This window comes from Leucopleurus acutus (genome assembly GCF_964270905.1).
Source record: "Leucopleurus acutus genome assembly, chromosome: 17".
NCBI classification, from domain to species: domain Eukaryota; kingdom Metazoa; phylum Chordata; class Mammalia; order Artiodactyla; family Delphinidae; genus Leucopleurus; species Leucopleurus acutus.
In genome coordinates, this window is record NC_139159.1 from 42,602,988 (window position 1) to 42,622,885 (window position 19,898).

Consider the following 19,898-nt stretch of genomic DNA (forward strand, 5'->3'; position numbering starts at 1 on the left):
ATGCTTCTCTTCCCCAAGGATCCATTAATATAGGAGTTATTCTTTGTGCTTCCTATTCAAGTATTCTGAATGTTTACTGGTCTATTTAAACTACAGTGCCACAGGAATTCCCTGGCTGTCCAGTGGTTAGGACTCGGCACTTTCACTGTCCCGGCCCAGGCTCAATCCCTAGTCGAGGAACTAAGATCCCACAAGCCGAGTGGTGTGGCAAAAACAATCAAACAAACAAAAAAACCAAAAAACACTACAGTGCCACAATAGGGGGTATCAGTGGACCTCAGGGATGTCCATATTGTCCTGAAATGTTTATGTAAGATTGTGTCTGCGTTTATCTGGAAGAGGAGAGAGGAGCTAGTAAGAATTCACCAAGCTTGCTTTAAAAAGGCTAAGAACCAGTGTATTAAATTCTATATTTGTTTTTTTTTTGTTTGTTTTGTTTTTTTTTTGTGGTACGCAGGCCTCTTACTGCTGTGGCCTCTCTCGTTGCAGAGCACAGGCTCCGGACACGCAGGCTCAGCTCACGGGCCCAGCCGCTCCACGGCACGTGGGATCTTCCCGGACCGGGGCACGAACCTGTGTCCCCTGCATCGGCAGGCGGACTCTCAACCACTGCGCCACCAGGGAAGCCCCTCTATATTTGTTTTTTAATACAGATTGGCTGGAGGGAAAAGGTTCTGGCTGCGGGTCATCCTCAAATTCATGTTCACGTAAATGATTATTCATTTTAGATGAAAAATGTTAATATGCTAATTTATGCAAGTTTAAAAAAATATTTTAAGTGCTGTACAGCAGGAACTAACACAACATTGTAAATCAAATATACTCCAATAAAAATTAGTTTAAAAAAAGTATTTAAAGTGCATATTAAATATATCTTTTGGACAAGTAAAACTAAAAAGCAAGTATTTTAAGTAAGTTGTATGTAGTTTTAAGACTAATGACCATAAAGACAAAAATAAGAGAATCTGACAAATGTGAAGTTAAAGCACATTTTATTTACTGACAGATTAAAAACCATAACTCCAGGTAGTGCAAAATACACCACTGAACCCAATTACAAAGAACTGGTGTTAATACACAATGTTTAAGCAATGCTACACTTATTTTTGGCAAAGTGCTGTATTGTTTAGTCTGTGTAGAAAACTGACAATCTATGAACTAATCAGTATAAAAACCTTCTATAAAAACAGAAAAAAAATATTTAGACAGTGGCTCAAGAAAACAAGCTGCCATTTGTGCATAGATTGATGTACAGTATATAACCTAATCAAATGTCCCTTTTGAGTTTTCAAGTTGTCGAAAAAAAATTGTGTCCAGAAAGACATCAAGAAGGCACATAGTACAACCTACAAATACTCTTCAGTCTCTAGAACTGATGCCCTGCCCTTGAAAAGCAAATGTGTTCACAATTTTACTTGAGAAAAAAACAAACAACAAAAACAAAAAACCAAAGCCACTTAAAAAACACACACACAATTACTGATTAAGGTTCCACACCTCTGGAGGAAAACACAACCAAAAAGCAAGCAAAACCACTCATACACAGCAAGCCTGGAAACACACACATCCAACCTCCCCAAGTACTGGTTTGGTTTTTAGAAGCCCTCCTAGAAAACAAATACTAAAACTTCAGGCAAATACTGAGCAAAACTGGGCATTTAACAATGATACAATTTAAAAAAATGTTTTAAGGAAAATTCTCAGTGACACACAAAAGAATATCCACTTAAGCTGCCTTCCTTGGAATAGTAACTTCTCCTCCCACATAAAGGATACTGTTGCAAATAGGAAAAGATATCCTATCTGTATGCTTTCTGGGACCTCTTTCTCCACCCCAAACCACTAATTGGTGTCACATTTCAAGTGAAATTGGTACATGGCAAGGCTGACACCACTATATGTTTTCTAAATAAAGCATTTTATATAAAACTTTAAGCATTAAGTAGATAAGGATGCCATTTATAATAATCAACAGGGCCGATGGCAGTGAACGTATCCATGATAGTAGCCCAACTTTTTAAAGAATTTAACCAGTATGTATGGGACTTATAAAATAAAAAGAGAATTTTAAGGTAACATTACAAACATATGCTAGTATCTCCAGTACAAGGAGCAGTCTCTTAACTGATTCTAAAAACAAAAACTAATACTTGGAAACTCTTAAACTTTCTCCACTAAGCTATTTAAATTTAAATGTCTATCTTCTAGTTGGAGTCCTTCAATTTTTTTGTTTGTTTGTTTCCAACTCAAAGAAAATGAGAATAAGAAAGATACCCTTCTTTGCTCTCTTTTCTTAAAGAGTATATAAGACAATATATTTCCTTGAGGAGGAAGAGAAATAGCAAAGACACCCAGATTCAAGGAAGACATAGAGATTACAAACCAGTGTACTACACAGATTTGAGAAGTAAAAACATTAGGCAATGCTGAATGGCCCTCTCAAGTTTTAAGTAAACTGTCATCTCACTAGAATCAAAGTACTGATACAACATGGAAGGTATGTAAACAGGAACAGTTTGCATGGGAACTGAAAACATGCACAGGAAATGAACGTTAAAAAAGCTCCCTGGAACAGTAAGTAAAAAATCCAATCACTTTGCACCTTCTGCCAAAAATTCCCCACCCACCCAAACATATATTATAAATTGCCACAGAAGATAAATAACGGGTGGTTAATCTTCAACTTACGGTGCAGTACATAATCAAACTAAGTGAAGAAGAAAAAGTAATAAGCATAGGATATACATTATAAAATGTTTTATTAACAAAAAACACAAACTTTGAGAAACATGGTGCATTATAAAAACTAAGAAACTCATTCATGAAACACTGCTCTGTGCACCACATATTCCAGACTTTTTCCAAGTAACATTCTATATTATCAGTTTAGAAACAGAGCACTAAATTCAAAGGGGTCTTATTTCTCACTGCTTAAATGTTTAAGGAATATGCACTAAAGCACATTGAAAACCACTAATATTTACAAAAGCAAAAATAATAAACTTATAATAAGCTGCATTTCAGCCATGTTTCAAAGAAAACAGTCAACATCACTCTCTGTTATTATTGGTCTTAATGTCTCGCACATAGTAGATCCCTAACAAACATCTAATGACCAAGAACTTCAACTGCATCATATAACCACTTTCTTTAATGCTTACATGTGCCAATTTTAGACAGAAACCTTAGATACTGATACAGAAACGACAGTATGATATCACGGATGGTGTGTGGTAACCCTTACACTGAAAAAACATCGCAAAGACTGAAATCATTTGTTTTCCAGGTACAAAGCATAAAAAAACTTGGCCCAAATAAGGCAAACAAAAAGTCAGTAACTGATAGAGATGTAAATGTATTTAAGGTATTAGGAAATCTGAAAAAATAATAGTAAAAAAAAGACCATTGCAGTTTTATATACAAATCTGTTCATGCTGCCAAACAAATTCTCATGGCTGAACTTCTTTAACTCGTGAGGTACTAACAACTTGCATTTAATATATGAAAAAAGAGACCCCCATGTATTCAGAGGCTTACATCTATGCTCAAGTTAGCAACATACGGCCCTTTAACAGCCACGGTAGAAAACATACACACCTCCACGAAAACGCTACCTTATCTCCCAGCTCTGGTAAACACAGTAGTAACAAAATAACTTCTAGCTCAGTGTGACAAAAGTTTACAGACTTGGCCTCTTATTAGAAAACAAATAAATAAAGGCGTAGCTGAAATGGAAGGGGACTAAGGAGGGAAGGGGGATCTAGACTCTTGTTCTAAAGAGACATTCCTGGCCCTTCAGCACAGCCAGTGGACGAACAACCTACCACCACCATCTAAGCTATTTGAACCTCTCCCGGCTCCACATACCCCAGTCTAGTCAGAAGAGCACAGCTCTTCGCTCAAAAAAAATCTCCCATGGTTCCCTGCATCCAACTGCTACAGGGTTACTGAAGAATATACTAATACTTCATATAACTATATGCTGCTTTTGCCCTTGACAACACTGTATAGCGGTGTACTTATTTAATTAGGGTTGCAGAGGAGATGGAAAAATAAGCTATTTGATTATGAAGGTGATTGTACTGCTCTATGTAGAATGTGCTTTGGATTGTAAATACGTTGAACTTAATTTCAGAGGGAGCTGGTGAAGAGTGCAGATGGCTCAGCGAAACCCATTACAGCGCTAAAAAATAAAAGTGAGTGGCTAGAGGTAAGGAAATCGATTTCCTCTGCGCTGAGTGAACTGGCCTCTGTGTGAAAGAAGCCCCGCCCCGGCTTCATTAGCATCGCCTCTGAGGAGCAGCTGTGGCAGAGGAGTTGCTGCAGCCCCACCCCCATCACCAGTCTCGGCAGAGAGGCCCCTGGAATTTCACGCAAGGATCAGTTCTCGGCAGTCCCACTTCAAGTCAGTATACAGTCCTCCCAACAGTCCTCCCAACAACTGTGAGGGCGGTACGTACCACTGCTCCCCCACTGGTGGAGGAAACAGAGGCCAAAGTGGTTAAAGATTTTGCCCGAAGCCCGAGTTAAAACAAAAATATGAAAACTCAAGGAAGCCAACCTGTCACCCTTCATTTAGATGCTATGAAGAGATGTCACCAGGGATCCCCTTCACCCTTGCTTGCCACTCGGCAGGATAGTCTCCGTGGCAGAGGATCTATCACTGCATCGGAAATATAAAGCCTCTCTCTTCCCTTGGGCACATATAAATAGGAAGTCACTCAAGTGCTAGGACAAGTACTTCTGAATTTACAGCTGATGGGAGGTGGCGAGTAGCCAGAGCTGGCAGGAAAGAATCCAAACAACTTAAACAGTAGACCAATGGGTTAGTTATGGACACACATTTTTTCAAATATAATTTCACAGGTCTAATTTAATCCCTCTGCATGTGAGACGAGTGCTGTTGTCCCACGATGCCTGTAATGTCTGTACCATGTCACACAGTCACATCGGAATCACTGAATGTACTGTTCGCTAACACTTAATGTACCTGAATTCCAAAATGAACTGTATGGCTAATCTGGGAAATAAAAAACCCATACACACAGAAATATATCAAGTTTTCTTCCAAAAGAAAGTTCAGCCATAATTCCATTATATCTGCGGCAACCACATCACTTGTTAATGCTCGTGTTAGTGTGTAAAAATGTATTCACTATATACAGAAAAGATTATCAAGTACTGGTCAATAAAGTGTACGGCTGACCCTGAGAATAAATTTCTGCTTACTCAAAAGATTGATTAATACCAAATAAAATGAAATTGAAAGGTGCCTATTCTCGTACTTGGGAAGAAATCTCTTTAAATTGCTAACTTGTGTAACACCGCAATAGATTTAAAGACATTCCCAAACACTAAACACTGTAACTGTATTGATATGTTTCCAAAAATATTCTGAAAAGATTTACAAAAAAGTAAATGTTAAGAGCAAGGCATTACGTGATACACAGCATGTAAATCTGGTCTTCAAGATAGTGTCTAAACATACCGATAAAACTGTGTGATTGGTCATCAGTTGTCTGTAAAGAGACAGCATATTCATCGTCCATACACACACATGCACACACATATGCACAAGCCAAGAGAAACCAACCAAACACACTTGAAATTCTTAGTAATTGTACTGACGTGGGCAGGGCTGATGGACAGCCCAGCCATTGTGCTTGATTTGCCGAGAGTGGCAATCCCTGGTAAGATTTTGGCGACGAAGGCTATTTCTGTTCAGAGACTGTCTTTCACTGTGTTCTTTTATCCACTGGGAAGGGCGAAAGCTCTTGGGTTGCTCCAGAAAAGCTGTATGAGCAGCGAGAGCTGCAACATAGCAATGAATGTGCTGCCCCATTTCATTCTGAGCTTCCACTCTGAAACAGAAAAAAATGGGGATGTATTAAGCAACAGAGTATGTTATTAATGAGACTGCAAAAGCTACCTGGCAACTCAATTTGCGACACTAATTTGTTTATGGTTGAATGAGAGCTTAGTGTCTCATGGCTGACAGACAAGCTTATATCAGTCAGTGACCACACTGACTGATAATGGTATAAAGGAGAAGCCAACTTTCAATCGAAATACGCCATAGAACCCACAGGTGGTTAATTAAGTGGGCTGTATTTTTTAAAAAATGCTTTACGCTTTGAGTGAATTTCAGTTATACACAAACACATTTATATAAGCTTCCTAGGAGGGGAACTAACATGTGTTTTAATTCTCACTACAACCTTAAAAGGAAACTGTATTAACTCCCAGATTTTACTGATCAAAAAACTCAGGCTCAGAGACGTTAAGGTCACAATTACTAACTGACTCAACCAATATTCCAACATAGGTCACATTCCAAAGACCATGGTTATGAGGCAGGGTTGATACTGATGCACTGCGCCAATAGCACCTTCACAGATGTTTTCTGTCTATAAGTAAAATGTTCTAGGTAACAAGCTTTAAATCTGTATTTACTAGAAACATGCATAAGGAAATTCTACTCATTTAAAATTCTCAGTAAGAAGCTACCTGCTTATTACAGAAAACAATTCTAAGTTTTAAATTTATATCACAACTGGGCACATTTTGTAATGGCATTTGCATAGCAATGTTATAAAAACCCTTAGGGAGAACACAATCTTAAAATATGGCTACAAACCACGTAATTATTATATGTTTTCTATATTAAAAGCTAATCAATAGATCTAAACTATATTTACACATAATGAAGAACTTCAAGATTTTTAAGGGTTATTTTACACAGGAAAGGCAGTTATATATTCTGCCTATAACCACTAGAGGAAAACACAATGATCTTTTAATATATTGTTTTTATTAAATGGTAGAATTAAAGCAGGTCACATTAAGAAACTAATAGAGAGCAGTGAAAATAAAGACAGTGGTTTCTAAAAGGTGGGTGCCTCGAGTCCTTCGCCTCCCTGCTCAGACTGATACACATATCACACAGTCTCAAAGGGAATATACTTACTCTGTGCCAGTGAGTCTTATAAGCAGCTTTTCCTGGCCCTACAAATGTTAAATGGTGAACTATTAAATCACTAGTAAGGTTTAAAATGCTATTTAATTTTACTATTAGTATGTGGTCAACTTTTCTTTATTATAACTGGTTTACTATGGGTCATTAAAGGCACATGTATTACTTAATTCAAGATTATGATAGCACATAAACCTTCACAAACAATATTTATAAAGGCTAAAATGCAATAAAGTACATACTCTGAAGCCCATCTTTAATTATGAAGCACCTTACTTTTATGTGCTTTATGGTAATCTCTTCAAGGATAGACAGGATGGAAACAATCTAACTTTTGAAAGATATATGATTTATTTCTTGCTCAGAAAATACAAATATTTACTACAGAGCCATCCTCCTAATTTTGGTGACATCTTATCTCTATCTTGATTTAGTGGGCCTTTCTTATAAGAATTTCAAATCCAAATATAAAGATGTTAAAAAAATTTTAATTATTATAAAACTATAATAATTTGCAGTACTTTCTTATGTTCAAAAAGAATTCATATAAAATTGTGTTCATTTGATCCTTTATGTTTAACTACCCTATGTGTTATATCAACATTATATCAAAACATATAACAAGATACAGTAACAAACAAGATATAAAAAAATGAACATTCTCACTGCATCAAAACTGCAAACACATAACCAGATGCAGTGCAAGGTCCTGAACTGGATGCTGGTTTGGACAAACTAGATGAAATATTCTGGACTCTAGCGGGCAAATCTGAGAATGGTCTGTGTAGTTGACGAAGTAAAATTTTACTGGAAAAAAAGGTAGAGATCATTGCCTAAGGAAGCAGATTATAAAATAGTACATACAGCTTGATGCCACTTAGGTTAAAATGGTGTATGTACCTGTGCATGGGCACATTCAGAAAAAACAATCTGGAAGGATATGACCTAGAGTCTTAACAGTATTCATCTCTTGGTAGTGAGAACGTCATTTAAAATTTTTTTGCATTTTCTAATTTTCTGTAGTGCCTATGTACTGCTTCTATAATAAGTTGTCCACAAAGCTGCTGAATACATATATGTATACACACACAATTAAAACAAAATACTGAAACGTAAATATACAAATGTTACTAATTTAAAGGGGCTATTAATCACGGTAAATTCTCAAGTGGAATTCCTCAAAGATGAGATCAAAATCAGGGTGGAAAGAATTTCTAAGAACTGAAGAAATTAATTTGCATCAACTGTAAAGCAATTAAATCAATACCACTTCCAAAAAATTATATTTTAAACTTTTGTTGGAATGCCTGAAACATTAACCACTTGATAAATTTATAGTGTGGAATACAGTGCCAGTTAAAGTAACATTTCCCATCAAAGATCTTACCCAGTATAAAGCCTGGGTTAACTATATAAGCAAATTGTTTTTCAATTTGGTACAAGTGTATGTTTATCCTCATTCAAGATCATCTACAATATTGAGACTTGAGAGTGCAGCAAACTCTGGTAAAGTTAACAAATTAAGGAGCTGCCTGGGCTTTTGTTTATATTTGGCAAACAGGAAATAGAAGATATATACAGTGGTCTAGTTAGTAGAGTTGGAGGCTGGACAATCCCAAAAGAGGCCTTTTGGATGACAGCACGAACCACAATTCACCTGTTCCCTTGACAGGTACTAAGGGAACTAAGTCAGTACCAGCATCCTGCAAATACTTTATTACCATAGGAAACCTTCCACTAACATGCATCACGGACTAGCTGGACTTTGAGCTAATTAACGTGGCCATGGGTTTTATTTTAGTGGGTGGGAGCGATCTTGAGTATAGTCTCTGAATGAAGGCCACAGACTGTGAGTTTGTTTTGGAACACATCACTGACCAGGCACCCTCCCTGAACCTTTCCAGGCCCTCAACCTATCTGCCATTCGAACAGAGCCTTTCAGAGCACTTGGGACACCCGTGTAACAGCAAAACATGGTTTGGGTATGAAATCTTTCCTCCATAAGGCAGATAACAACCCTCCGAGCAAAATGTTCTGGTAAATCTGCCGTTTTACTTCATGCTTGAGATTCCTCAGGTTTTAAGGTTCAGCGCCATTTGACGTGACCTAGTTAGGACTACTTGGAAGATCATAAGAGATTTATTTTAAGATATACTATTCTTGTCGGATTTGATGCCCCAAATAATCCAGTCTATAAAGTGCCAGAGTTATATTCTAAGATATTGAGCAGAAAGGCCAGTCTTTTCCTCCCATTCAGTAGCATGATTTTATAAATGACACAGCTCTCCATTACGTGACTGGGGCCATGCTATAACTCACTTTTTTGAAAATCTAAAAGGAATAAGTTTTTTCATACCATCAACTGCCTTGTGCACTAGGCATAGACTTTCATGAATCTCTATAAGATTGCTTTGCATCTTCTAAAAACTCAGCTTTGAACTGTAGTAGAAATAAATAAAATGCATACTAAACAGACTGTCTGTGGAGAGAGCAACGTACCTGGGACTGCTTGGGTTATGAAATTCCTCAGTCCCACAGTGGGCCTCACTGAGGCTGGGGCAGGGGTTATGCACAGCATAGACAGACATGCTGGGGTGTTCGATGAGAAGGTTTTCCATAGGACTGGTTTCCACCTTGATAGTGGTTAATCCACCTGCAGTAAAACACGGGGGAGGGGTGATAAACCAGCTCTCCTCCATCGGACAGGACTCAAACTGGAGGAAGCAGGAATCACTTGTATCAGTTAAGCACTCGAGAGACGCGGGTAAACAGGAAAAGACTGAAGGGTGCTCGGTAGGTGACTCTTCACTGATGTCTTCTTCTTCCTCGTCTTCTGCTGCTGAGAAACCAGTGCAAGTGTCTAGATCGTAGTCCACACACGTCGTTGAAGTCCCACGGGATAGGAGTATCACATTGATATCACATCAGAGCACAGAAAAAGAAGAGATGATGCTGTTAGCTGATGCTCACATTCCTCCCTTTACTTAGGTCAGAAACAAAACCATTCATATTCACTCACAATGATTATAATTTCTCAGCACCTAGTATGTGTGTGCGTGTGTGTGTGTGTGTGTGTTGGGGGGTGTGTATCACTGTAGGGATGGATTATGTTGGTTTTGCAGGAACAGTTTTTAAGGCTGTTTCTCTTCTGCTGAGGAAACACATAATGCACCAAATGGGTTACTGCTTGTCTAGTATGAGGATTTTCTATTAAAGTGCCTCTGATTTGATTGGGGTGTAAGAGCTGCAAAACTGCAAAGTCTGACATCAAACAATTTCCCTGACTGATCATCCGGCACAGAATGCTTCCTGCAAATTTTTCAGACAAATTCTTGTTTATTTACTTTTAAGGCTTAAAAACCTTCAGAGTTACTGGTTTACTTATGCAAAAACTAGATGCAAGAGTTTCCACTTTTGCTGTGATGATTAACGGCTAAGAACACCCTTACCTATGAAGTCAACAAGAATCCATTCATCATCTTCTTTCTCACTAAATTCTGGTTCTTGGTTGGAAGAAGTATTGACTTCACCCACAAACATTTTATTCAGTCTCTGAAACATTGTTAAGGCAAGACTGAGACTTTGGCTGGATGTCTTTATAGCTGAGATTTCAAAAACCTGTCTTCTGTCAGCCTGATGGCACTGACAGGGGATTAAAGTGCACAAGTTGCTTATTCAACTTAGGCGAGAAGCAAGAAGAGTCATTATCCCTAAAATAAAAGAGAAAAAGAAGGTTATTTCAAATCAGCACGTTTATGTAATACGTGTATGTGGTTTTAAAATACACACACATATCCCCACCCTTAGAAAAAAGCACATGCCTTAGCCTACAGCTATGGCTCTTCCCTTCTTTCAAACACAAGATGTGCAATATCTCTGTTTTACAAACATTATGAATCGAGTACTCAAACACAACCTGTAAATATCTCAAAGTGTGCAAAAGAAGGGGTTGGTTCTTTTTCACACCTGTGCTTTCATAATAAGGGATAAATTTGAACAACGTGTGTCAACTGAAATACTACTTTTCTGTAAGTAGAGCAAAGACTGGGTGTTCATGGTCAACTGGCCAGAAGCTGCCAAATGAAGCCCGCAGTAGAGACCAGTGAGTGACCACTATCACGCCAGGCCCTCACCTTTCCCTGACACCCTTTCTCCGCTCTGTTTTTGCATATGATCGTTAAGCACACCTAATTACATTTAAAATCTGTAAGTACTTTGACCTTCAAAACAATTCCTGCAGCTGGCATGGAGAAAGTCAAACTGTAGAAAACTCAGGTGAACAGCAACTAGAACCGGAAACGACCACTGTGCCTGGGTTCAAATGCTGGCTCTGTGGTTTATGCCCTAAGAGTAAGGAAGTCAATATTTCAGGAGGCAGTGGTTCTACCTCATGGAGTTCCCGTGAGTTCTAAATGAGGAACTCCAGCCTCATCTGATCTTCTTCCAGAGTTCCAGATTTATATATCCATTTCTGCCTGCCTACCCGATGGGCGTATCAAACCCCCCAAATAGCAAAGAGATCTTTTAATTTTCCCCTACAAACATACTCAGGCACACTTGCCCTTCACCCCCTACTCAGGAAGGAGAGGCAGCAGCATCCAGCAGTTATTCAGGCCAAAAGCCTAGCCCTTACCCTCGACTCCCTTTGATCCTTACCCCCGCGCTCCACCCCTCATCCAAACTCCCAGCAAGCCCTGTTGCCTCTAGCTGCACACTTGGCTCGAATCCACCTACTTCTCTCCACCACTCTCACCCTGGTTGAAGCCAACTGGTGTCTCTCCAGACTTTGCCAATCACCACTCCTACACAGTCTCCCAGATCCTACTCTTGTCAAATGAGATAGTGCAGGCAACCTACTTAGCAAGGCACTTGGTACAAGATTCTCAGTCAATGTCAACTATTAGTCACAAATATTTGCTGAGCACCTATTACGGGTCAGGCCGAGCGCTCAGTGCAGCGGAGGCAGCAGTAGACAAGGCCCTCCCATGGCAAGTGCAACAACCCAGCGTGATGAGTGCCACTTGAGGAGAAGTACCAGTGCTCCTCAAAGCCACACAGGCAGAGGTCAGGCAAGGACACCTGAAATCAATGACTTCAATCGTGAATGGCTGAGAAGCTCAAGAACGGAGGAAGGAGGAGAAAGAACACTGTGAAAATGTGCAGATAAGTGAGAATGTGGCGCCTTCGGTGTGGCTCAAGATCCAGGTGGACGGTCCTGAGAGCGGGCTCGGGGGCTAAGCGGGAACCAGATCCTGCAGGACCTTGTAAGCCAGAAGTGAAGGGGAGGGAAAGGTCAAGGATGCCCCAGGTTTTTGGCCTGACCAACTGGGGGGATGGTGGGATAGTTCAGTGGAAGAGGAACACTGCAGAGGTACAGGCTGTGCACTCTGGACACATGGAATTGTGGAAATCTGCAAATCCCACACCGGGGATGTCTAGAAGGCAGCTGAGTACAGGACTCTGCAGTCCAAGAGCGTGGTGTCTGCTGGGGGCACAGATTTGAGAGTTATCAACACAGAGGGGATGACAGGAACCGTAAGAGTGGGTGAGAACATCCAGGGAGTGTCAGTCTTGAATCCCTAACTTCAGACTCTTGACATTTCACTTTCAAGACAGTCATCTTTAGCTGTAAATGTAGTTCGGCTCTGCAGCTGATGAGGCTCCTGGTTCAGTTCTTTATGTGCACACTGCAGGCTACTGCCCACGTGCAGTACTACAGATGTGTGCACAGACGGCACTGGAATACTTCTGTGGCCACAATCTGTCATCCTCAGCCATCCATTATGAAAAGCGGGTAAACAGGAAGTATCACTTGCATAACCAGTCTTCCTGAAACCCTTCTGGGAAGCAACATGGCCAGGAGTCTGGAGCTCTAGTACGAGAACACAAAGTCAGATTTCTATTCCATGTAAGAGAATTTAGAAGAAAAGCGGGCTGTGTAATTGGCCTGACATATCCCAAAAGATGATCTATCCCATGGGTAAACAGCCGATGAGCTGATGAGCTGATATGTAAATAAAGGTTTTGAGCATATATGCTAGGAGGGAAAAAAGATATTTTCAAAATCTTTTCCCCATTTCTCTTAAATTATGGAGGCATGTATCGGCCCCAACTACAATTCTGTGTCTGCTGACCCGGTTGGGAGAATAATGCCAATTCTCCAGAGTACAGGGCTGGACTCAGCCCCTGCCCCAGTGAGAGCTGCTGGGTGGGGAGGGAGCACCCCACAGGAAAACCTTGCTCGTCTTGAGTGAGCCCTTCTCCCCCAAATGTGATGCCACATGAGGTAAGTCACTGGGGCCCAGGCCACTTAAGTGGCAGCTACAAGGCAGAAAACATGCTGGGGCCACTGTGGTTGGGCAGCTGCAAGTTCCCAACTGCAAACTGCACCCTCTGGCTGCAGCTCCAAAACCATAACATGGAAGCCAGGTTTTGCCTGGAACACATGCAGCTCTGCCACAGGAAAGGGGTCTCTGGAGGAGCTTTCCATGGGACGGCACAAGTCAATCTTCTTTCGGTTTCCTGAAGTGAGGTTGGTCTAACTTTGCAAAGTTCCTTTGGCCCTGCTTTCTATAGCTGTCACAAAGCACCAGGAGCTGTTGGAGAGACCCCAATACACTAAAATTGTTCAGTGAGGTGGCTGCCAGGGATATTAGGTGAATGAACATTTAAAATGTGACTAGTGTGACCGAGAAACTAAATTTTTAATCTTATTTAATTTGGGATATATTAGGTTAAATAAAATATATAAATTAAATTAATTTCACCTATTTCTTTGCCCCTTTTTAATGTGGCTACTTAAAAATTTAAACATGCATATATATTTTTATTGGACAATACTGTTTTAGAAAAATCTTTCTAATGTCTTGATGGCCTATCCTCTCAATGACCCAGAGACTGTCCCTACCGAGGCACTGCTACTCTTGACCTTGGCTCCCACCCAGGAATGGAGGCTCTCCATGGGGCTGGTTCTATGTGGAGCTGAAAGGCACAGCAGAACTTCAGACTTCACTCCTCACCACATACCACTGACTTTTTCGTATTCACAACTCTAGGACAATGATAAAACTAAAGTGAAAAATTCCAGAGAAAGCAAGTGTCCTAAGAGGACAAATTTACAAATACAGCTCTGCAATTTAGGAAACAGGTAGAGGAATGAAGGCTAGGTTAGGTGGCGCTGCTGTTCTCTGGGGCACCTGCAAGCCTGGCAGTCTCACCCCAGTGGAGAAAAGAGACAGTGTCTGGTCCCCAGCATTTCAAGAAGGCAGCTTTGTCCCTCTTCTGCTTGGCTCAAAATACCTCCATTCCCTCCCTTTTAAAAAATGTCTTTTTCATTATAAAATGAACCAAACCACATTTAGAAAGTTTGGAAAGTAAATAAGGAAACTAGTTATTATTCCATGCTTTGTTGCAATCATTGTTAACATATTGTACATTTTCTTCTACACAGTTTCTTTTTATCACAATTGTAGGCTAATGCACGCACAATTTTGTATCCCGCTTTATTACCTAACATTTTATCATCAATGTTTTCTTTTTTTTTATCATCTATGTTTTCATATTTCATGAGTAGAAATGTTCTGTGGGCAGAGAAAGATGGCTGAGTTTAATACTTACGGGGTACAGGATTCTAGTTTGAGAACTCAGAAAAGGAGTTACTAGTCTGGAAGAGCTTGTTCGTGCGATTTATTTTCTCATTTTTGAGACAAGCAACCAACCTAGGGGCCGCATGGCTCTGGAGCTGGCCTGCTTTGTTTGGAATCTTGACTCAGCTCCCCGGAACCTGTGTGTACTCAGGATATATAGTAACTTCTCGGTGCCTCAGTTTTCTCAGGGTAGTGCCATTGTGAGGATTAAGTATGTATCACTTAAAAGCAGGCATACAGCAGGCACCTAGTAAGTATTAACCACAAGTTCACTTCAAACCAGTTGTATGACTGTGAGCAAGTCACTTAGCATCCTTGGGTCTGAGTGTCTTTATCGACAAAATGTTTATATAATAATTAGAGGGCTTCCCTGGTGGCGCAGTGGTTGGGAGTCCGCCTGCCGATGCGGGGGACGGGGGTTCGTGCCCCGGTCCGGGAGGGTCCCGCGTGCCGCGGAGCAGCTGGGCCCGTGGGCCATGGCCACTGGGCCTGTGCGTCCGGAGCCTGTGCTCCGCAACGGGAGCGGCCACAGCAGTGAGAGGTCCGCATACGGAAAAAAAAAAAAAAAAAAATATTAGAGCTACAATTTACTGAATGCTTATATGTGACAGACTTGAGGTACTTATTTGTCCCATTTGACTAATAAGGAAACTGAGGCTCAGAAATTAAGTAACTTGCTCAAAAGCGACAGAGCTGGTCAGCGCTAGGGCCAGCGTTAGAGTGTGTGTCTGGTCCCAAGGGCCTTGCTCCCCCCTGCCCCCCCACCCCCACCCCACCCCAGCACAGGATCTCTCAGGCTCCTTCCAGCCTCAACTCTGGCTCTACGAACTTCAGAGAACAGCACTTTTCCGTTGCTTTTGGCTGCCAGTAGGCGGCTCCAAAACATTTTAAATTAAAAAAAAACAACAAAAAATACTCTGATGATTTAACTTCTAACTATGTGTACACTTGTGGCTTCTTGACAGTTTTGAAATATCAAATGGCTAAATTAACACATCGTCATCAAAAAGCAGCCTCAAAATGATCGTTCTCTCACTAGTTTAGAAAAATAAACATTCTGATTCGAGTGATTCTAAATAAATTTTAAACTGCATTAAAACCAAGCGAAGAAAGTTGTCTTTGCTTGTTCCACTCTACCCAGCCTATTCAACTGGCTACAAGGGGGTTATTCTCCCTAGGATCCACCAGGTTGGCTCTGAAGGCTGAATGACAGCGGACAAAGACAGCAGTAAGTGGTAATTCACAGCCTGTTAACCTTAAATTTTGAAAGTGGGACCATTCCCAAGAGAGCTATGAGCAAGCGATGGAGCATTCACAAAAAAGAACAAAAGACAGGATGGAAAAACAAACGAGACCTTAGTCATAGAAAATAGTAAGGTCCTGGTTCCAGGCAGGAGCCTTTGAAAATTATGCTGCCAATTCAGGATTACAGTGGCTGTGACTTAAAAGCAAAAGCTTCCTAATGCTTTTCACATCTGCAATGAAATATATATTTCAATTACCAAGCAAGTGATTTCAAGATCTTGGGGCACCTCATTATTACCTCTGTTCAATGATCCCATGGGTCGCTTTCCACTCCCCTTTCCCAAAACTACTTTGTATTCAGAAAAGGTTCTTTTCCGAACGATGGAAGGGGGGAGGGGAGCTCTTCCTAAATCTACTCTAACTGGAATTAACATAGAAGATAATGAGCAGGTGTAATTAGGAAATACAATAAAAACAAGGAATCCCTAAGTAAAATTCATCTGCAACTTTTTAAAGAGAAAAACCAATTCCCTTTAACTGTCTGTGTAGTCTTGGTTAAGTTACTCAATCTCTCTGGGCCCTCAGGTTTCCTATGCGTAATACAGCCTACTTCAGATGGTTACTGTGGGAATCAATTTGAGATAACGCATGTAAAGTCCTCACATAGTATATGGCACATGAGAAGCACCCAATCAGCGCGAGTGATCAAAACGATGAGGGTTTTAATTCTGATGGGCAGGGAAACTGCTCTTTCCACACGTGCAACCTCAAACAGTGATGTGGAAGATCGAGAAGGGTCAAGGAACATGCAAGGGACAGGCGGACACTCGGCGGGCGCCGGTCGCCGGGTAACTGAGCCGCTGCGCTGCCGAGCGCGACCCTGCGCTGGGAGGGCTGCGGGAGGAGCAGCGGCGGCGCCGCGGGCCTGGGGGGGATGCGTCCCGGGGCGGCGGCCGCGGTCGCTCCTCCGGAGCCGGGGGCTCCGACGCCGAGTCCTCAGCGGGCAGCTGCAGTCCAACGGCGGAGGGCAGGAGGAGGAGTGGAGGGGAGTGAGGAGGAAGAGAGAGAGGAGGAGGTCCCGCCGCGGCCAAGAAAACAGGCCACACTCTGGGGAGGAGGCAGAAACCGAACACCCAACCGCCGCCCCTCGCCGGGGCTTGGCCGGCCCGTGTCCGGGCGCCGCCTCCGCCCTCACCCCGGGACCAACGAGGGTCTGCCGAGCGGGTGGACGGCCGGCCCGCAGTGGCGAGCGGAGGGAGCGGAGGCAGCGGAGGCAGGGAGCGCACTGACCGCGGCTCGCGGGCCGACCCGAGGGCAGGGCGCGCGGGTCGGGCAACGCCGCGGGGCGGCCGGGCGCGAGCGGCCCTGGACGCCGGCCCCGCCCGCACTTACGTGGGCCCGACCAGCAGCCGGACGGGCGGCGAAGGCAGCGGGTGCCCGGCTTGGCGGGGACCGGCGGGAACCGGTGCGCTGGCGGCGCGGGGCGGCTGAGGTAGCTGCGGCTCCCGGACGGCGGGCGCGGGGCTCGGGGCGCAGGGCCGGTCCAGCCCTCCTGTGGCCGCGCCACTGGCCGCCGCCGGCCCGTCTCGTTCCTTTTGTTGTTGTGCAGCTTCGGAACAGCTGATCGGCCGCTGCGCCCGCCCGTCGGGCCCGCCCGCCGGGCAGCCCCGCCCCGCCCCGCCCCGCCCCGCCCCGGGGCCGCGCCAGGCCCGGCCCACCAATCGGCGGCGCGGGGGCCCCGGGGCCGCCCTGCTAGAGGTTGTCACTAACGCACGTGACCTGGAGCCGAGCCGGGCGACGCTCTCGAGTTAGAAACAAGCCCGGGCAACAAAGCCCGGGCGCCGAGGGGATAGAAGAGGGGCGAGCGGAAGCGGGGGTAGAGGGGGTGGGGGTGGGAGCTGGTACTGGGGCGCCTGGGAGAGAGGAGAGGAGGGGCTGGGGGCGAACAAAAATGGGAACCCACTGGAGTGTGAGGACGAACTGGAACTGGAAGGGGAGAGGAAGAGCCCCGGCCCCAGCTGTCCCTTTGGCCAAGTGAGGGGCCGAGCGTTTGGGGCGTAAAGGGACACAAAGTGTTTTCTGCTCTGAGAGGAAAATTAAGGGCATTGAGGAGGGTGATGGAGGCCAAAGACTGTGACGCAGGCCCACTTAACTTCTTGGTCTTCTTAGGAGAGAAAGTCTGGGCTCCAGATACAGGGATGCCGCCCACCCAACCTCCTTTTTGAGACCAGGAGCCAGGCCCCACCTCGCTGTGGTAACTGACACTGGGAGCTGACTGAACTCGCCTGCAAGCTCAGAATTCAACCCAGAGGCCGGCGAGGCAGAAGAGGCCATCAGACCAGACCTGAAGGCAGAGACGTCAGGAGCCTGGAGGCCCTTTGCTATGGAAGACGAGGAGCATCCTGGAGGAAGAAGAGTTAGGAGAGTGGCTGCACCCAGGCTCTCCTGTGACCTAGGGAGCCCATGACCTCTATTCTGCTGTTTACGCAGTACAAACTGTGGGCATTCACACGACTGCCTACCTGCTCACCGGGTTATTTATAGTGAGAGGAAAGTAAGACAGTGGGCTTGAAAATACTTTCCAAACCAAAGCTCTGTACCCGTATAGATGGATTCACTGTCTGGCAAAGGCAAGGGAGTCATTTTGATGTGTCTCCACTCTTAGATTGATCTTGTTTGGACTGAGATGCGGTTCTCTAACCTAGGGTGAAATTTATAGCGACCCTCAACAGGTATCATACATTAAGTATCTGAAAGTATCTGACTCTCACATTCTGGCCCTCACAAGTATTCTGTGGTCAGTCTGCTTCCAACAATACTGGTTTTAAAGGGTGTAAATCAAAGTGCGGGGGATTGTCTGATACCCAGAAGTAATAACCAAAATTCGGGGGCCATTTGACTTTTTCTCAGAAAGTAGACCAAACGTTTAACTTGGATTTTAGGTTTTGGCTAATCCTAGTATTTTCTCTCAAATGTCAGTGCTACATTAGGAGCCCCATAGTCTCTTGTTTCTTCTTAGCAATTCGTGAAGAGACCATCTTCCCATTCAGAACCCAGGCATGATGATAATTTTAAGGATCTAATTTTTAAGAGGTCACACTGAGACCTACCTTTTTCCAACTTGATAAAATTTATCACCATTAAAGACAATGTGAAAGCATACAATGCCTTGTTATGACAGAGAAAACAATGTGAGGTAGATGATTCCAAAGATGGTCACAACAATATCACCATCATGAAGTGAAGTCTATCTTTTCTTCCCGTTGAAGCTGGGCTGGCCCTGTAACTGCTTTGACCTATAGAATGTGGCAGAAATAATGTTTGAGGTCTCCCAAGACCAGACATTAAGCAAGCCTGAAAGCTTCGCTTTGCAGTCTGGGGAAAGCCAGCCACCACATAAGAAGAGCCCACCATGTTGTGAGGAAGTCCAAGCTATGTGGAGGGACCACATGGAAAGAGAGAGATGCCCGACTAGCCCCTAGATGTTCAGCCTGTCTCAGCTGAGGTACCAGACTTGTGAGTGAAAAAGCCCTCCAGGAAGGTTCAAGCCCAGCAGACACCACATGGAACAGAGATGAGCCATCCTCACTGAGCCCCGCCAAAACTGCAGAATTGTGAGCAGATAAATGACTGTTGTTTTAAGGCACTAAATGTTGGGGGTGGGGTGGTTTAAAAGCAGCAATAGGACACCAAAACACAAAGCAAAACAAGAGAAAGGCCCATAGCATACATATCAACCTTCTGTAAACTTCACAAAGCAGAGTTTTGGGGATAATTTTGTTATCTTATCTCAGGAGTCATTTGCTTTCTTTTTACTCTCTTGCTGATTTATAATCGTCCCACCTGGTGCTTGTTTATCCCAGTGCTATACCAAGGGTGGGAGGAGGGGGCGTGGGAGAAGTCTGCTTCTATGAGGGAGGAGTATTTTATCACTGTACATTGTTTGGAACTGTTGGAGCATGAAAATAATAAAAAGCAAACTGAATTTTAGTCAGTTTTTTTATTGTTTTTAAATTCTATACACACACACAGGC

The 19,898-nt window shown here is 43.2% G+C and overlaps 1 protein-coding gene across 5 annotated transcripts; it reads right to left on the minus strand.

Annotated features, from left to right (window-relative positions):
* Positions 1–975: 975 nt before the first annotated feature.
* On the minus strand, positions 976–17,456 carry TP53INP1 (tumor protein p53 inducible nuclear protein 1). 5 transcript variants are annotated; one of them, XM_082858657.1, is made up of 5 exons: positions 17,257–17,456; positions 10,423–10,683; positions 9,473–9,833; positions 6,968–7,005; positions 5,754–5,861 (listed from the first exon to the last, which is right to left on the minus strand). In XM_082858657.1, the coding sequence occupies exons 2-4, from the start codon at positions 10,532–10,534 to the stop codon at positions 6,984–6,986; spliced, it is 495 nt and encodes a 164-aa protein (XP_082714783.1). In that variant the 5' UTR covers positions 10,535–10,683; positions 17,257–17,456; the 3' UTR covers positions 5,754–5,861; positions 6,968–6,983. The 5 variants fall into 5 exon arrangements, with proteins under 5 accessions (XP_082714782.1, XP_082714779.1, XP_082714781.1 ...); XM_082858656.1 differs by lacking the exon at positions 6,968–7,005 and having other exon boundaries at positions 976–5,861; positions 9,473–9,626; XM_082858653.1 differs by lacking the exon at positions 6,968–7,005 and having other exon boundaries at positions 976–5,861.
* Positions 17,457–19,898: the final 2,442 nt, after the last annotated feature.

Excerpts from the sequence above, each read along its gene's own strand:
- TP53INP1 (XM_082858653.1), bottom strand. The coding sequence starts at position 10,534 with ATGTTTCAGAGACTGAATAAAATGTTTGTGGGTGAAGTCAATACTTCT. Across the intron at positions 9,834-10,422 it reads GATTCTTGTTGACTTCATAG|ACACTTGCACTGGTTTCTCA; the intron begins GTAAGGGTGTTC and ends ACTACGATCTAG. Across the intron at positions 5,862-9,472 it reads CATAACCCAAGCAGTCCCAG|AGTGGAAGCTCAGAATGAAA; the intron begins GTACGTTGCTCT and ends TTTCTGTTTCAG.